General features: G+C 38.8%; 1 protein-coding gene across 4 annotated transcripts in view; it reads right to left on the bottom strand.

Moving 5' to 3' along the window:
* The window catches only part of Supt3h (SPT3 homolog, SAGA and STAGA complex component), a 363,212-nt gene that overhangs the window by 61,734 nt on the left and 284,904 nt on the right, over positions 1 to 16,574 (bottom strand). For all 4 annotated transcript variants that reach the window (XM_026785647.1, XM_026785648.1, XM_005359815.2 and 1 more), the window contains one exon: positions 9,406 to 9,516. In XM_026785647.1, the coding sequence (XP_026641448.1) occupies positions 9,406 to 9,516 (111 nt within the window). The remainder of the gene's footprint in view (positions 1 to 9,405; positions 9,517 to 16,574) is intronic.

Raw genomic sequence — 16,574 nt, 5'->3', positions numbered from 1 at the left:
CTAGTGTTGTTTGCTCCAGAGGGAGGCACCATATGATTGGATGCACTTCCTTTATTGTACTGAGGGCAGGTTTGGATCAGACCAGGGAATATATTTTAGAGGGATTGAGTTGGTCAAAAACTAGGACTAGATTAAAGGGAAAATGGTTCATAATCTGACAATCAGGTAGGGGATGGAATCTGTATTGTTCCTGTAAGCAACACATTACCACAAAGTCCCTGGTCTACAGACCTTAAGTCTTCAGAAAAGAATTTCTCTAGACCTTGGCTTGTAAAGGAAGTATGAACACTCAGAAGCTGTCTTCAGATTCATGTTGTCTTAACAGTGGCAGAATTCTCTCAACTAAGTATTCAAGAAATGGTGTGCTAAACTAGGAATGGCCTCAGAGTTTGTTCTCATAATAGCACAGTATTTCTCTTTCCACCAGGGAGATCAAGAGCATCTTTCAATTTCAGACCCTAGGAAAGCACGTGATGGCAGAGATTTCACAACGACATTCTCAGATTTGGAGTGGTAGCCAAACCTTTCTTGAAGAACTTCAGGTCCTCTTGAAACAGACTAACTCAGTCAACTAAAGGTCATCTTAGTTACTAGATTTTACTTATTTGAAACATTACAGTTTCCCAGGTACAAAATGCATTTTAAGACTGGACAATGATGTTCCACCAGTAGAATCCCAAGATTCAGTGAGAGTAGCAATAGGAATTGCTTTCAGATAAGGAGCCTTTTGCATCCCAAGTTGGGAACATGTAATTAAAGCCAGTTCACAATGCATTTCATCATTCAATTTTTTCTTTTAACCTAACGTTTCCAACTCCTCTAAGCTCTCATTCCTGGAAAAGCTTCCGGCAGTCACTTTTGGAACCCACAGTTTTCTGCAGCTTTTCATATTCTTACCATAGCCTTTCTGCCTCTAAGCTTGGCTCCCCACATGTGGTCAGTAATGCCACCACTGCCGGAAGTGAAACTTTACTCAGCATGGACAAGCTTGCCCACACAAAGGCAAACATGTGGAGCAGAAAAGGAATCTAGCATTTACAGATCTTGACACTCTGTACATTTCTGGCTTAACCAAGTTATCATCAGTCTATACATGCTAAAAAAAGACAAAGACAGAAAATTTCCTATTGGTCATAAAAAAGCTAGCCAGTGGATCTGGGTCCCCATCCCCTGCTAAGAGGTCAATCTGGGGTCTCCCTCTGCAGTTCTCAGGAGCCCACTGACAAGCTATTACATAATCTATATTTCTGGATTTTCTTAGGAGGACAATGACTTTTAAGGAAATTGCTCATAGGTATTTTTTTCTAGTATGCTCTAAATTTTGGGATTGTGCTAGAAGCTTTCAAATACTATTACTAATATTTATCTATAGCTTGTTAATTTTTACAAATGATAAAACTGATACTAAAGCAAGTTGACTCAAAATACTGAAAACCTGTTAAAGACGGTAGAATGTATTAGAAGCAGTAATCTATATGAAATGGCATTATTAAAATTTTGGCTTGTTTAGAATAATCTCTTTGAGACTAAATTCATATGCATACATATGCGCATATGCGAACATTACATCTATTTTAAAGATCTCAATGGGAAGCCAGTGCTTATGCCTCTGGTGCTGATTTTCTAACAACAGAAGCCCTACTGGTGTTGCCTTTCTGAAGAGCCTGCTGCAGGCTTGACTGACAGCTACACCTGGGCAGAGCACGGGCGCTCCACATAAATTTCTAGGACTTTAAATGAGACCTGGGAGTCTTTTAGAATAAATACCTCCAGGCTTGGTGGGACCACTGCCAACCAGTCTCATTCTGGTCTTTGCCTGCAATCGTTTGTGAACTAGGATGCTGAGGTTTGCGGAGTCAAAGTACTTTAAAATGCTTCCACTGCATTTTATGCATAAACACGATTTATTTAAAAATGTTCCTCTACTAGCATAGAGAATGGAAAAAAGAACAGTTAGATGCAAGGTTTCTGAAGTGAGACATTTGAGTACATAAAACAGATTTAAAAACATTGCATTGGTGGTGTCAAGTTCTAGCACATAAATTGGTTTCCTTACCAGAAAACTCACTTTTTAGGTACATGGACTGGAGATAACTCAGTGGTACAGCCTGTAAGCTACAACATCAGTTTAAATGCATGTTCAATAACCAATGAACTTTTAGAAAATGGGCTTAAAGCACAGCATCATTTTGTGATACTTAATAATTGGCTCTTTACAAATGGGAAATACTTCAAAATCACCACCAACAGCCACCTTCAGCCACCTCAAGCTATGTGCTCTGTCCCAGGGTTCTCTCAAGACAGCTGTTTGACACTCTCAAAGCTCAATCTTTCTGATAAAATTTGCTTTATTTTATTTTATTTTATTTTAATTTGAAGGGCATTGTTTTCCTCTGTCTGAGAAATGAAAAGATGTCTCCCTATCAGATTCAGCTCAAGACACAGCCCTGTTTGCAAAAGAAGGGCTCCCAACAGCAGTGGACGCCAAAGAGCCCTTCTCTCTATTGCTTTGCTCTTAACTTGGCACAGTGTTTCAGATGGTATTCATTTGGAATAAGGAGATCGATGACACAGCCTGTCCAATCCTCCTCTGTAAGTGGCTTTGCTAGAAGTGGGTATGGGCAGAAAAATATAAATTCTTCTGTCTGTAGGCAACCAAAAACATACCAACTCATCTTGGAGTAATTTAACCAATAAGATGATTTAGAGGACAGTTCAGTGGCACCATTTTTGGAAGGCAAAAGCTTAGCAGAAGGAACATAAATCAAAGGTGACTGGCAGGTAAAGGATATATGCAGCAATCAGCCAAGCCATGTGCACACTGGCACAAATTCAATAAGATCATTTATAAAAATTCTAAGGCAGAAGTACACAAAAGGGGGTCTGGTGCTAACTAAATCCACAGATAGCTTACATGCCACTGAAATAAACACTTCCAGATGCGGTGTACAAAACCCTTCACAGAAAGAACTGTTTTCTTTCATAAATCTCAAGGAGGGACTTTTAGCAGAAAGGGCAAGAAAAAAAATCTAAGATGGAGACGAAGCCTCTTAGGACTAGAAGTGCTCGCTGCGGTGACTTGTAGCTAAGGCGAGCTCTGCAGCACTCTCCACCCAGAAGCACAAGCTGGGAAGACTGGCTAGTGTGTCCTCCACAGCTCTAGAAAACCTAGACCCCCAGTCAGTGCTGCCATTGCTGCCTTTAGAGTTTCTTTTGGGAGCTGGGGGTTGGGACAATAGACTCACACGGGTAACTAAGGACAGCTGGGGGGAAGATGCTGTGGAAGGAACAGTAGCAGGAAGCCGCTATACACATACCTTCTGTACTGAATTCAAAACCTGGTTAGATCACAACCATCACAACACATGACCAGAGTCACCAGGGGACTAGAAAGTCAATTTGTTAATTTAACTAGCATAACATGTAGGAATTTTGGGTCAGAAATGAATATATCTATAAAATAAAACAGAAAGCAGGACTGTCTTTTCCATTATGATGCTCAGGTCATTTATGCAGTAAGTGCCGCTCATGCTCCTTAGCAGGCACCCAGGGAATCCCCCAAAATCAGTTTCTGTATTGAGTGAGTATTAAATTCAAGATCTCAGCAAGCTGCTGAACATTAACATTAATCTGGAGAAGATTTTTAATTGTGTGGTGGTGCACATTACACACTTGCCGCGCCTCGTTCTCTCATTGAGAGTGCTGTTGCGGTTACTCTGTGTGCTATGCAGTTCCTGAATGCATGTGTCTTCTTCCTTTGAATTACCTTTACGCAAGGAGAGACTCTTATGGCTTCCCACTGCAACATGACGCAGTGGCCACTTCTTTGGTGTTTACCACATTATTTCAGGCAACTCTCTCTCCCCATTACCATCAGAGTTATGTTCTCTAATGTAGAGAGCTTCAAATCTACTCTTCGTCCCAAAACAAACAAACAAACAAACAAACAACCCCCCCCCAAACCCCAAAACACTAAAATATCTCCTTGATGGCATCAGCTATCTAAAATTTCCAGATAAAATCTAGCAAGCCCAGGTTATTGGGTTTGGATTAGAATCTTCCTGGAGCTGTAGATGTAGTTCACCAACAGAGTGCTCACCAAACATGTGGAAGTCGTGGATTTCATCCCCAGCACCATGCAACTGGACATGATTCTTAGCACACCTGCAGTCACAGCACTTGAGGGGAGGTGGCAGGAGGATCAGGAGTTCAAATTCACCCTTGGCTGTCTAAGAAGTTTATGGCCAACTTTGGACTCTATCTCAAGCAAGCAAACAAACAAACCTTCTTTAGCACCTTCTCTAGATTCTTGTCAAAGCCGATTCTCACATCTGCCATAGCAGCCACGCTACTTTCCTGCAGCTCACTCTTTCCCACAGGATTTCTGTTCTTTCTGCCTTTTCAAAACTGCCACTCATTTGTCTTTTTCTGGCAAATTTGGTTCATATGTAAATGACCCTCCAAAAGCTCCTAGGCTCGGCAGATTGAGCACTCTTTTTTTCTCTCCTGATTCTGAGATAGGTTGCCCACCTTTCACTCTCAGCAGCAAACAGGGACACTTGGGTATCCCTTTTTAACATACATGTTTTTAACAAAATTTGTAGCAAATATTTACTGAATCAATTGGAGATACCAAGCTATAAGGAAGCTCAGGATATGGAGGATGCTAACACTGATCCTTCCACTGTGTTGTTCAGTAGAAGTACCTGCTCTAATATTGCAAGGGGACAGCCCTTATACTCAGATAGCAAGTGCTAGGCTTTAAAGATACATGAAATGAGCTGTGTTCTATCAGGAAGGTACAGTGTTGAGTTGTTCCAGTTCTGGTAAGTGACAAAGTAAATTCATAGCAGTGTACAGAATGGCTTTGCCTCATTTTTTTATTTGGCCACTTGTGAATGTAATGTGAGGATGACAGACATCATCTGCCTAACCATTAGCACTGAAGTGAAGGGAGTTCAGTGCAAGGTGAGCCCATCACACTGCCTTTACTAGACAATAGCTTCTGAGAGAAGCTCAATACAGACTGTATGCTGGTTTGCTTTCTCTGTTTTTCCCGTTTCCTCCCCTCCTCTTCACTGACAGCCTGCTTGGATGAGGAAGTTTGTCAGCTATATGTATTTACTTATTAAGTGCTTACCTAATTAGTCTAGAATGTCGTCACAGGTGTTGGGGTTGGACCAGGAATGCAGAATATGAGTCAAAGCCAGAAACGGAGTTTCAAATGTCTCCACTGGAAACCCTGAGGTCTGTATGAGTTTTTAAATTGGAACTGACGGCAACCTGTAGGCGAGGCTATGAACTTTGGGAGCCAGAGAAGGAACTCAAAACCTCCCTCCCTAGTACTTCCCCAGGGGCACGGGGTAACTATCACCTTGAATGCACCTGGGCAAATTCAGAGCCTGACATGGAGCTCCCTCATGACCTCTGTCAACTAATCAGTTGAAATCTTTTCAGACCTGGAGCCTACTCCACAGACTGGGTCCATGCCCAGAGCAGCAAGTGACTCCAACCAGTAGGAAAGCCTGCCCAGGTGCCAGGCAGAGACTTCACATCTGACTGACATATGGGCTCTAAGTTTTCTCTTCTTGCAGCTTGAGGTCATGAAGGGGGTGGAACGTTCAGTTCATACATATGCAGCCTAGGGGATTTGGTTTAAATCAAATCATAATTACAACATGAGCCAGGAAAACAAGGAATTTTTTTGGATACACTTTTTTTTTTACTTTGCATATGACCTTAAATGTATGTTGAGCACAGCACTGTGGCCATCCTACCATACATACCTCCATCTGCTGAACAGAATACCCCGAGGTAGAAAGCTCTGAATATAGGAGATGCAGTTACCCAGCTCTGTAAGGTCCTCTGTGAACACCTACAAAGGTATTTTTGCCTGCTGCAGTAGACACTCTTAAACATGGCCCCGCCCTGCAGTACCCACATAGCCCCTGGTCACCTAGCTTCAAGCTCAAGCTGTGCTCACAGTGGGATAGACTGAAAATGGTTCATATGAAACCAGCCCTGCAATTCTGAAAACCAGAGATTGTCCACTGAGTGTGACGACACAATCCCATGTGTAATGCCTACATCTGTTTTAGCTTCTCCTGATAGTCAAGTAGAAAAATGCATTAACTCCCTGAGCTTGCATAGGATCAGGTAACTGTCTATGGAGCTAGAGTATGAGAGAATAAAATTCTGCACATAAGCATGGTTATTAGCCTAAATAACCAAGTGCATCCCTAGAAGAAAGCCCTTTTAGCTGTCTCAACTGCTGAGGTGGAATCAAGGCTTCTTACAGCTTGTTAGAGCTCAAGAGTGTGGACCTAAGAAAGGCTTTCAGTATTCCCTGAGACACCTTGCAAGTACATGATGGAGTTCATTCTTTGATGGCTGCAAGCATATTCTACCCTGTTACCATGATGCATGTAGGCATGCACATGTATGCATGTGCACACACATGCACTCATTCAAATGCACATTCACACATACCTCTGACTATATATATATGTTAGCGGGTCTTAGGATGGTATAGTCTAATATCACTAGTTACTGAGAGATGTCCATACATCCTAGGTTAATAGACAGGGATGGAAAATCCCCTGTAGCAACTCCTCCTACTGTAGTTTTAAAGAAAAAGTTACATGGAATGTAGTTACATGGGCTATTTATGTGTCTGTGTTCATAAATATACATGTGAACACATGCAGTTGTGCAAGTATGTGCAGGCCCAGAGGTTCATTTCAGATGTCTTTCTCTATTGTTCCTTGTCTCTTACTGAACCCAGCATTTGTAGATTCAGCTACACCAGGCTGGCTGGCAAGCTCCCCCTCCTGTCTGTGGCTCTCCAGAACTGGAATTATAGGTGTCTGCTGATACACCCAGATTTTCATGTGGGTGCTGGAGAGTTGATTCAGGTCCTTTTGCTTGCATGATGTGTGCATTATTAATTGAGCCAGCCTCCTAGTCCAACTTTGACTATTTTGACTTAGAATTTTACACAAACGAATAATATCAATACCTGAAGACATTAGATTTGTCTGAATGTTCAATTACCTCTAAATATTCAAATATTTTACAAATGTAAATAACAAGGAGATGTTGGCTAGAAACTTAAATTTTTTTAATGGAAAGTCAATTTTTTTCTCAATAAATTTTCTTGGAGTTCTAAATCATTATTGACTGAAGAAAAGGACACACACACATATATTATATTCTTTGGATATGTAGATCCTACTGATTCCCAGAAAATAATTAACATGGCACATTTATCATATAAAACTGGTTTAAAACTAAATGTTCTCCAAATAAATATGCTATTTTTAATATCATTGCTTTTCATTCTGAATCGGGTGAGAGAAGATAAAATCTCAGTTTTATAATTTACTTGGTCAAATTATGTGAAATTGTAGGTTCTTTAGGTCAAAGACAATTGAAATCAGAAATTTACTATGGTCAATACTGTGTTCAATTTCAAATTATTCTGAGAGAGACTGTGAAAGGAACAGAAATAAAGGAGTGGAGCGGCTGAAGGGACTCCAGTGGCTCCGAGACTCCCTGGCAGACTTTACCCTCAGAGCAGCAGCATCAATGTCACTGGCATCAAGGTCCCTGAGCTTTAGAGGACATGAAGTGGCCTGTGTAAGGTCAGACAGCAAGAAGAGCCGTTCTCTCTGCCAGGGTTCCGTGAGCTCTCAGTAGTCCTACCCACATCCACTTTCCTAAGGCTATCAACTCACACACATGATTTCGTCATCAACTGAGAGGATCCTCCAGCAATTGCCTCATTATTGACACCAGAGAGTTCCATGAATAAAGGAAGCAGTACTACTGCCTTTGATGGCCTGGAAGAGTCATGTGCTCCCCTTTGCATTAGGTATGTTTTTCTTTTTTAAGTTTTGTTCATGACTTGCAGATACTATTTCAGGATGTGTCTCACAAATCGTGCTTCCTCTTGTTGCCTGTCAAGTGCATATGGATCTTTGGTATGTGGCTCTCATCTTTTCTTTTCAGGCATTATCTAGTTTTTATCTAGGAGTTGACATGTTTATATTTTCAATCCCTTATTAAAGGATAGTTCTTTCTATCTGAGTTGATTTTAAAATTGTTACTTTCAAAATTTCACATTTTGGAGTTTTGTTTTTATTTTGCTGTATTGCTTAAACTAATCCTGTTTTAAAAAGATACTCAATTTTATTTTTTTTTTCTTTTTCATTATGTGACCTGAAAAATATTCAGAGGTTGGTGGTGTGACTCTAATCAGCAGGATTCAAATCATGTTCTGGCTCAATCGTTGAATGTATGTTTAGCATGTGTGTGAGGCCCTGGATCTAATCCTCAACATCAAACATAAACAAGTATAAGAAAGATTTTAAATACCAAAATGATGGTCAATGTTACAAAGGACTTCAGGAGACATTTCTAAATGTATTTTGCTGCCACACTGAGAATTCATGTAATTTTCAGTTACTAATTATAATACAGAATTAAAATCTTTAGACACAAGAAAAAAAAAGGACATGATATAATTTAGAAGAAATTACCCCCAGACTAGAAGCTAGTAAGTTGTACTTAGGTAGAAATGTATGCTGTGTCCGTCTTATTTATTCATTTGTTTATTAATCAGATATTGTCTTGCATATTCTGCACTGTAAGTCAATATGAAGTATCCACAAAATTAATGTACAAAAAGTAAGTTTTACTGTTTGTTGGTTATGCAAATTGAGTCTCCTTTCTGAAAGTCAAACCCTATTTGTTGGAAGCAGAAGGAGTTGGAGAAATTTCCATTAAGATAAATAAAAATATAGGCAAGGGCTCTAAGATGAGCATTCAATTAGAACTCACACACAGACACACACTCACTCCTAAGGCTGCTGAAATATCAAGTCTTCAATTCTCCATTAAAAACAAGCCCTGATTATAAGCTTTCAAATCATTTAAAGATGTGAAAGCCTGTCTGCAGTTGAGCCCTGTTCAAAGCCAGAACAGAAATCATTTCTTCTTCTTCCAACTCAAAGTATGTTTAGGAGAAGGACATCTGATAGAAGTGGCTGTGCCAGTCTAACCAACTCTAAATACAAAACGCTTCTAGCAACATTGGGATACATATAATTTGACGAAAAGTTTTGTAAACTGAAGCTTTGAAAAAATAGAAACTATAAGCTCCAACAAAAAGCTTAATATGTAATTGAAAGAAAATAATATTTTGTAGAAAAAAGTTGCCCCTCCAAAAAGAGACAAAAATGACTAACTTTTATTTCCCAAGAGAATTATGCTACTTTTATACAACAAAATTACAGCCGCCACAAATTGCTTTCAACAATTCCATCGCTTCTTCATTTGACCACTTGAAAATCAAGATTCTTTCAGATTATAAATATAACTTTTTATAACTCTGTTATTACGTACTGTGAATGGGGAAAGAGGGCCAATCTTGTGGCCGTAGCGTCGAATGGCTTCTCTGATGTGGCAGGGCTGGATGGCATCGCTGTGAGCCTCAACACCACAGGCCGCAGTGCTCTGGGACAGAAAAACACATAAATTGTTACTAAATCAAAAACACACAACAGACTACAGTGTATAAAATATGAAAATAAACCTTTATAGAATGGGCCATTTTCCCCTTAGGACGCACATCACTGCTGCCATATACTACATCTAAAAAGAAAGTTCCATTAACAAATCAAAGATGACTTTTCCATGACCCCGTCCAGGCAGACCTACCAAATGCAGTTTTTATGCCTTCAATATTTCACCCAAGCCTGCATGTCAGGTAGGAGCGTACAGCCACTTGTGTGCCGGCGAAAAGTGTCACAGGGGCTTGTTGAAAGACCCACAGGAAGCTCTTTTCAAAAAAAGTTTATAATGTTTCTTGGGAGATTCTTAGGCTTATTTTTGAAATGACTTGAGCCATGAATTAAAATGAAGAAATGTAAAATGGCCATATGTTTGTCATATTGGGGACTGTCTTAGAAGACTGTTTAATTTGATTCTTAATATTTAGGTGTCCTTGTGATAAAGTAAAATAAAACCTTCTTATTTTATCTCATATATGAAAGCCATATTTGAAATCACAAAAAGCCATAAGAAAGATTATATGCAAGGAGAGCATGAGTACAAACTCAAGAAATTATATATATATGTATGTATATACATGTATATGTGCATCTACATACATGTATATATGTGTATATATGTATGTGTGTGATACAACTTCAAACAATTAAAATACTCTTTGAATTCTCAGTCCATCAAAAGGAGGCAGTGAACTGTCCTAGTCAGGTCTGCAAGTTCAGTCTTGGGCCCAGAGACCTTGGGTCCAGATTGGAACCCATCTGTTACCAGTCCTGTCAATATCTCTGGGCCTTGGATACTTTTTTTTTTTCACCTAATAATTCTAAGTACTTCACAGGCTGGCTGAGAAAATAAATGATTTGAAATATACAAAGCACTTAGAGTTATAGTGACATGCTATAATGCTATTGCTGGGATCAGATTATTATTTAAGGATCAAAAATGGGATCAGCACTTACTCAACACAGTAAGCCAACTAAAAGCACAGTAGGCACCAGATGTCAGCTCATCAACTGTATGGATAGATAAAGAACTATTCTGCCTATATGCTATTGTAATTGTGTTCTAGAACCCACTCAGTCACCCAATTAGTGTCATTTATTTTCCAAGCCTACAGTTACTACAGTTGTTCTGATAACTGTCACAAGCCTGACATCATGGTTACCCATAGCGAACATAATTCTGCATGGAGAACCTTTTGGATAACAGTTTTAGATGATTTCACAGAAATGAATGGGCACAGACTCTCTGACTCAGCAATTTTTCCTTTAAGAATTTTCCTAATGATACATTTCATAAATATACACATGAGTAGTTAATACAGTACTATTTGGATTGACAACTATAAATGCTTACCAGTAGGACTGGGTAAATAAATTATGATACAGTCATTCAAAGAAACAGAAAAGATGACACCCATTATGGGCCCTTCTGGGATGATTCTTACAGTGTGATTCCTAAGATACATCATCTAAAAAGCCCAGGCACTCAGTCACTCGGCACTGGGTTACTGGTTATTGAAAAGAAAGACGAAGCCAGGTGGCAGTGGTACACATCTCACACCTTTAATCCCAGCACTCGGGAGGCAGAGGCAGGAGGATCTCTGAGTTCCAGGTCAGCTGGGCCTACAAAGCGAGTTCCAGAACAGCCACAAACAGATGTTGCTTATCCATTTAAACATGGACTGCCTCTATGGGGGTTCAGTGAATAAAGTGACAGGGCTCTCGAGCAGGCTAAGTGGCTGGCTAGAAGACAGGAGTCTTCTAGAAGAAAGGAAGACTTACTTTTCATGATACTTTCCTGAACTTTGAAAATACACTTTCAGTCTACATACAAACGAGTAAAACAATGGAAATCCCTACCAAACGAGAATATCTGCTAGCTTTCCAAGCTGAACCTAAAGGAAGACAAAGCATAAAAGAAACAAGCTCTTGATTACTTTGTTATAACAAGTGTTGAAATAAACCAAATCAGAACTCATGGAGGATCTTTCTCTACCTCTTCTGTGCCCACATCAACATGGATTAAGTTATCTTAACCTTCACTTTGGCAATGATGAAAAGGTATACATTGTTTCTCTGAGTGCTTTCTCAATTCTCAGTCCATTTCATTTCACCCTTGGAAGGAACACATATGAATAAAATACAACCATCAGGTCCCCAGATGTGGGCAAAGTCTCTTTAGTGTGTCCATCTTACTCTGCGACTTGCACGCTCGCCTTTATAGTCGATGCCTAGATCAAGGAGGTGGCAGGATCCTCTTCACTAGTGGAAATGTATGCGAGTAGTAAGCTGAATTTAGAACCTAAAGACAAACTCTTCTGGAAGGAACCCAGGAGGAAGTGAAGAAGACCAAGGTCAGTATCCTGTGCACAATATGAAGTCCTAAGCCCTTCCTATGTACAATTCTTCTATGGAACTCTCCTAAATTCCTCATTTTCTCCTTGCAAATTGTATTTAATTAGTTGATTAAATTAATAATAAGATAAGATTTTCTAAGTCTGTCAATAGATTTGATTATGTTTATAGAAGGTTTTGCACCAAATTTCTTAGCTTTGTAATGGCAATCTGATAGGATCTGGGGAAACTGAAAGAGCAGATTATCTGGTCTGAATCTACCTGTTCTCTCCAGATTCCTACATTGAGATCTTAATGTTCAAGGGCTTTAGGAGGTAATACAATTATGAGGGTAGACCCTCACTCTTACTCCCATGTGAGGCTAGATGACTTTATGCATGAAATTATATGCAGACATTCACTAACCAATGAATTTGCCAGCATCTTAACTTTGGACTCCCTAGTCTTTGGAATGTGAGAAACAAATTTCTTGTTGGTAAATCACATAATTTATAGCATTTTACTCAAGTAACCTGAATGGACTATAGTAGAATAATAAACTAGAAATGACCTCTGCTTGTTAATTAAAAAAAATATTTACTAATTTTCATTTTACTTGTATAGGTGTTTTGCTTGCCTATATATCTGTGCGTCCCAAGCATGTAATGCCAGCAGAAGCTAGAAGAAGCATCAGATCCCCTGGAATTGGAGTAGCAGAGGGCTGATATCTGCTATGTACTCTGTAAGACCAGCCAGTGCTCTTACATACTGAGCCATCTCCACCCCTTCTGATTGTAAATATGGAGGCAAGACACACTGGGAGACACATCATTTTAAAAAATGAAGTTAACTTCACCTTTATAAAAGTTAAATACATACATTTTTCGTGAAAATGCCATTCAATGTTTCCATTTTGCCAAGTTCATACTCATTTGCCACTATTAGTAACTGCTAGCATTAACATGAATGAAGTTACCACGGGCACTTCTACATTTTCTTGGTTTGTCCACCAAGTTCACCAGAAGAGAGATTTGTAATTTAAAAGTTTATTTTACTTGTAATATTTTTCATCTCAACAAATACCTTATGTCAATATCCAGTCCCTTATCAAGGTGTTTAGAATCTTTTCAAATTAAAGAAATATTCCACATTTAGAAATACTAATTTAGTAGTGATTCTGGTATTTTCTAATCTTCAAAGTTGTTTAGGAAAAATTAACACTAAAGGTATTTGTTCTTTGTTTCCAAGAATTGTATATATACCTCAAATACACAAGGAGTGTTAGATTTACCAATTCATTTTTTCCATTCTCATTAGCCTGACATTTTAGGTACTGTTTAAATTTTCAATAGTAAAATCAACATACTTTGACAGAATATAGTGTCCTGTTGCCTACATCAGCAGAAGTGTCTGTGCTCAACACTATGGCTGGCTTTCCTTCGGTGACTTGGTAAAGTCCACATGTCAGTTCCTCTTCCTCTCAGCTGCACACATACTCCAACTTTTCATGTCATGTTTCTTCATCCAGAGACTGATGCCAAACACTGGATGCTCAAGCATCAGACGGAGTCTTCCACATTCCTGAACTGACTCTTGCCTCTGTTGGTCTTTGTTAGTTATTGCACAAAATCTCTTAGCAGTTTGAACTCTCAAGGGTGGTGGATAGAAATTATTAATAGATAAAAACTTCTGTTGGCCCTGAATTCTAGCCATGTTTATACCGGTTCTGATTCTTCTAAGTTGTAAAAATCTGGACAAGGTGAGGAGTGTCTCTCAGTCATCCTCTTACTTAGAATAGTTCATGGTTTCAGGACCTTGCATCTCAGACAACTTTTTCTTATTCTCTCCCAAAGGTAGATTAGATCTCAGGTTAAGTTTGAAGACTTTCCAAAGAAAGAGCCATGGTTCATGGGCCAACTCATTAACATGTAATCTGTATCATGTGGACAGGGGTGCTTTCCCTGCCACTGCGCAGGAGACCCTCTCAGGGCTTCACCCTCCCGAGATCTGAGGCCAAGGTGGATACATTTTGACCCAAAGCAAAGCAACTTTTCTCATCTCAGGGGTTAAGGAAGCTGTTAGATTGGTAGTCCTATATAAATATGAAAAGTTAAACTTTAATTCCAGATATTGAACCTGGAAGTTAATCAAGGTAAAGATAAAAAGGAATCACTGAATTTAAAAATTCAACTATTTTTTTTAAAAATTTATTTACTTATTTATTTTGAGACAGAGTTTCTCTGTGTAACAGCCCTACCTATCCTGGAACTCTGAAGACTAGGATGGCCTGAAATTCACAGAGATCCACTTGCCTCTGCCTCCCAAGTACTAGGATTAAAGGTATGCACCACCACACCCAGTTACAAAAGTTCAAATATTTTATTTTTTTAAATATTTATTTATTTATTTACTAATTATGTATACAATATTCTTTCTGTGTGTATGCCTGAAGGCCAGAATAGGGCACCAGACCTCTTTACAGATGGTTGTGAGCCACCATGTGGTTGCTGGGAATTGAACTCAGTACCTTTGGAAGAGCAGGCAATGCTCTTAACCGCTGAGCCATCTCTCCATCCCCAGTTCAAATATTTTAAACATCATCTGTTCTTAACGTTTCCAATTTTACCCCATTTAATAAATAGGAGGAAAACAAGGAGTAAGTCAGAGATGGCTAAACATCCATTTTTTGATTTCTAGTACACAAAGCTTAGAATGTATATTAGATGCTTAATTATTTTATTTGTATTTTATCCATTGTTTTTACTGAAATTACACTATATGTTTTTATCACATGAGACAATACAGTGAACTATATACACATTATGGAATGTTAAAGGTAGATTAAACAATTTATGCTGCTTTACTATTATTAATTATTATTGTTATTGTCTTTTGGTGACCATGTAACTTTCACATTTTAAATTATTCAAGAATCTTTAACCATAGCCAATTTGCTGTAGAAACTGTGTCTTGTAATTTATTCCTCTTATCTGACAGTTCCATATCCCTGAGAGAATGCACTATTTTCTGTGTAAGAAATTATACAATTATGCAACCGTAACTGAAGTTTTCAGTGAGAAAATGACAAGATAAACAAGTGGCTGACTATAGAAAGTTGTATGCGGCTATATGGAAAGAAATAATTATCTTAAAATGAAAAATTATTAATACTGGTACAAATAATTTCCAATTTAGGAGAAATCAGACATCGAGTAGAAAACCTGGACAGTGAAATAGCCCAAATGTAATAGTTTTAATAAGATGAGGAAAGTGTTTAAATTCCTGGAGTTTTCAAATGTATGAAGAATTATTTCACACATGCACAACTATAAGGCTAATCATACCTCATTTTCACATACTCTGGAAAGTATGCAGAGAAGTGTGCAGCCCATGAAAACAATGATATACATTTGTTGATTTAAAATGTATAACAATGGATGTCAGAAAACAGAGGAATGGCATAATTTAAATACTGAAAGAAAACTATCAACATAAAATTCCATACTGAAGTATCTTTCACACTGCTATAGTTCCGAAGTGACTAGAAATCAGTCTATAAAAACTGAGTGTGTTAGTGCTGGAGAGATGGCCCAGCAGTTAGAGCACCAAATGCTCTTCCTACCCAGGTTAGATTCTCAGCACCCACTGGCAGCTCACAAAGGTCTGTAATTCCAGATCCTAGGGATCAGTCACTTTCTTATGGCCTTTGAGGATACTACATGCATATGACATAGACATACATGCAGGCAAGACCCACATATGCATAATTAAAAAAAAACGAAACCCAAAGCTAGGCTATGGTAGCACACACCTTTAATCCCAGCACTTGGGAGACAGAGACAGGCTGACCTTTGTGTGCTCGAGGCCAGCCTGGTCTACAAAATGAGTTTCAGGACAGTTAGGGCTGTAACATAGAGAAAACAAAAACAAAAACAAAAAACAATAAAAAGTAAACCCTGAATATGGCCTCAGCTTTTACAACATATTGCATAAATTATTTTGCCCACATTAATAGAACTACATGTAAAATATAAAGCCTACAGAAGAAAACGAGAATATCATCATGACCCAGAAGCAAGAAAAGGATAAATTAGAATTCATCAGAAATTCATCTTAGGTTGAATTAAAAGACACTATTAAGGGGATGGTGCAGTGGCACACACCTGTCGTTTTAGCACTCAAGAGCAGAGGCAGTGAGATTATGAAACCGGTATGGGCTATAAAGTGAAACCCTATCTTCAAAAAGATACCACTGAGCTGATCAAAAGATAAGTCACAAACTGTGAGAAAGCCCATGTAAAGTAGCATGCAACAACAGACCTTTTACCTGGCATGTGTATAGAACTCCTACAAATTGGTACTACCTTCTCCCTATATATATTAATTCCTTACCTGTGAAAAATCCATTAGAATGGTTAAAGTAAAGCTAGTGGTAACAGCAGACAGAGAGAGAGATAGGAAGGGTAGGGGGAAGGAAGGGGAAGAGAAAAAGACAGAGGGGAGAAAGAGAGAGAGAGAGAGAGAGAGAGAGAGAGAGAGAGAGAGAGAGGAAAGAAAGAAAGAAAGAGAAAGATGAGAGACTGGGCCTGGCTCGAGCATTTGAAACCCCAAAGCCCACTTCCAGTGACACACGTCCTCCAACAATGTCACATTGCTAGGTAGCATCTC

This window comes from Microtus ochrogaster, linkage group LG2, assembly GCF_000317375.1.
Source record: "Microtus ochrogaster isolate Prairie Vole_2 linkage group LG2, MicOch1.0, whole genome shotgun sequence".
NCBI classification, from domain to species: domain Eukaryota; kingdom Metazoa; phylum Chordata; class Mammalia; order Rodentia; family Cricetidae; genus Microtus; species Microtus ochrogaster.
Note: the sequence above shows the minus strand (reverse complement) of the source record. Positions and strands in the feature narration are given on the sequence as shown.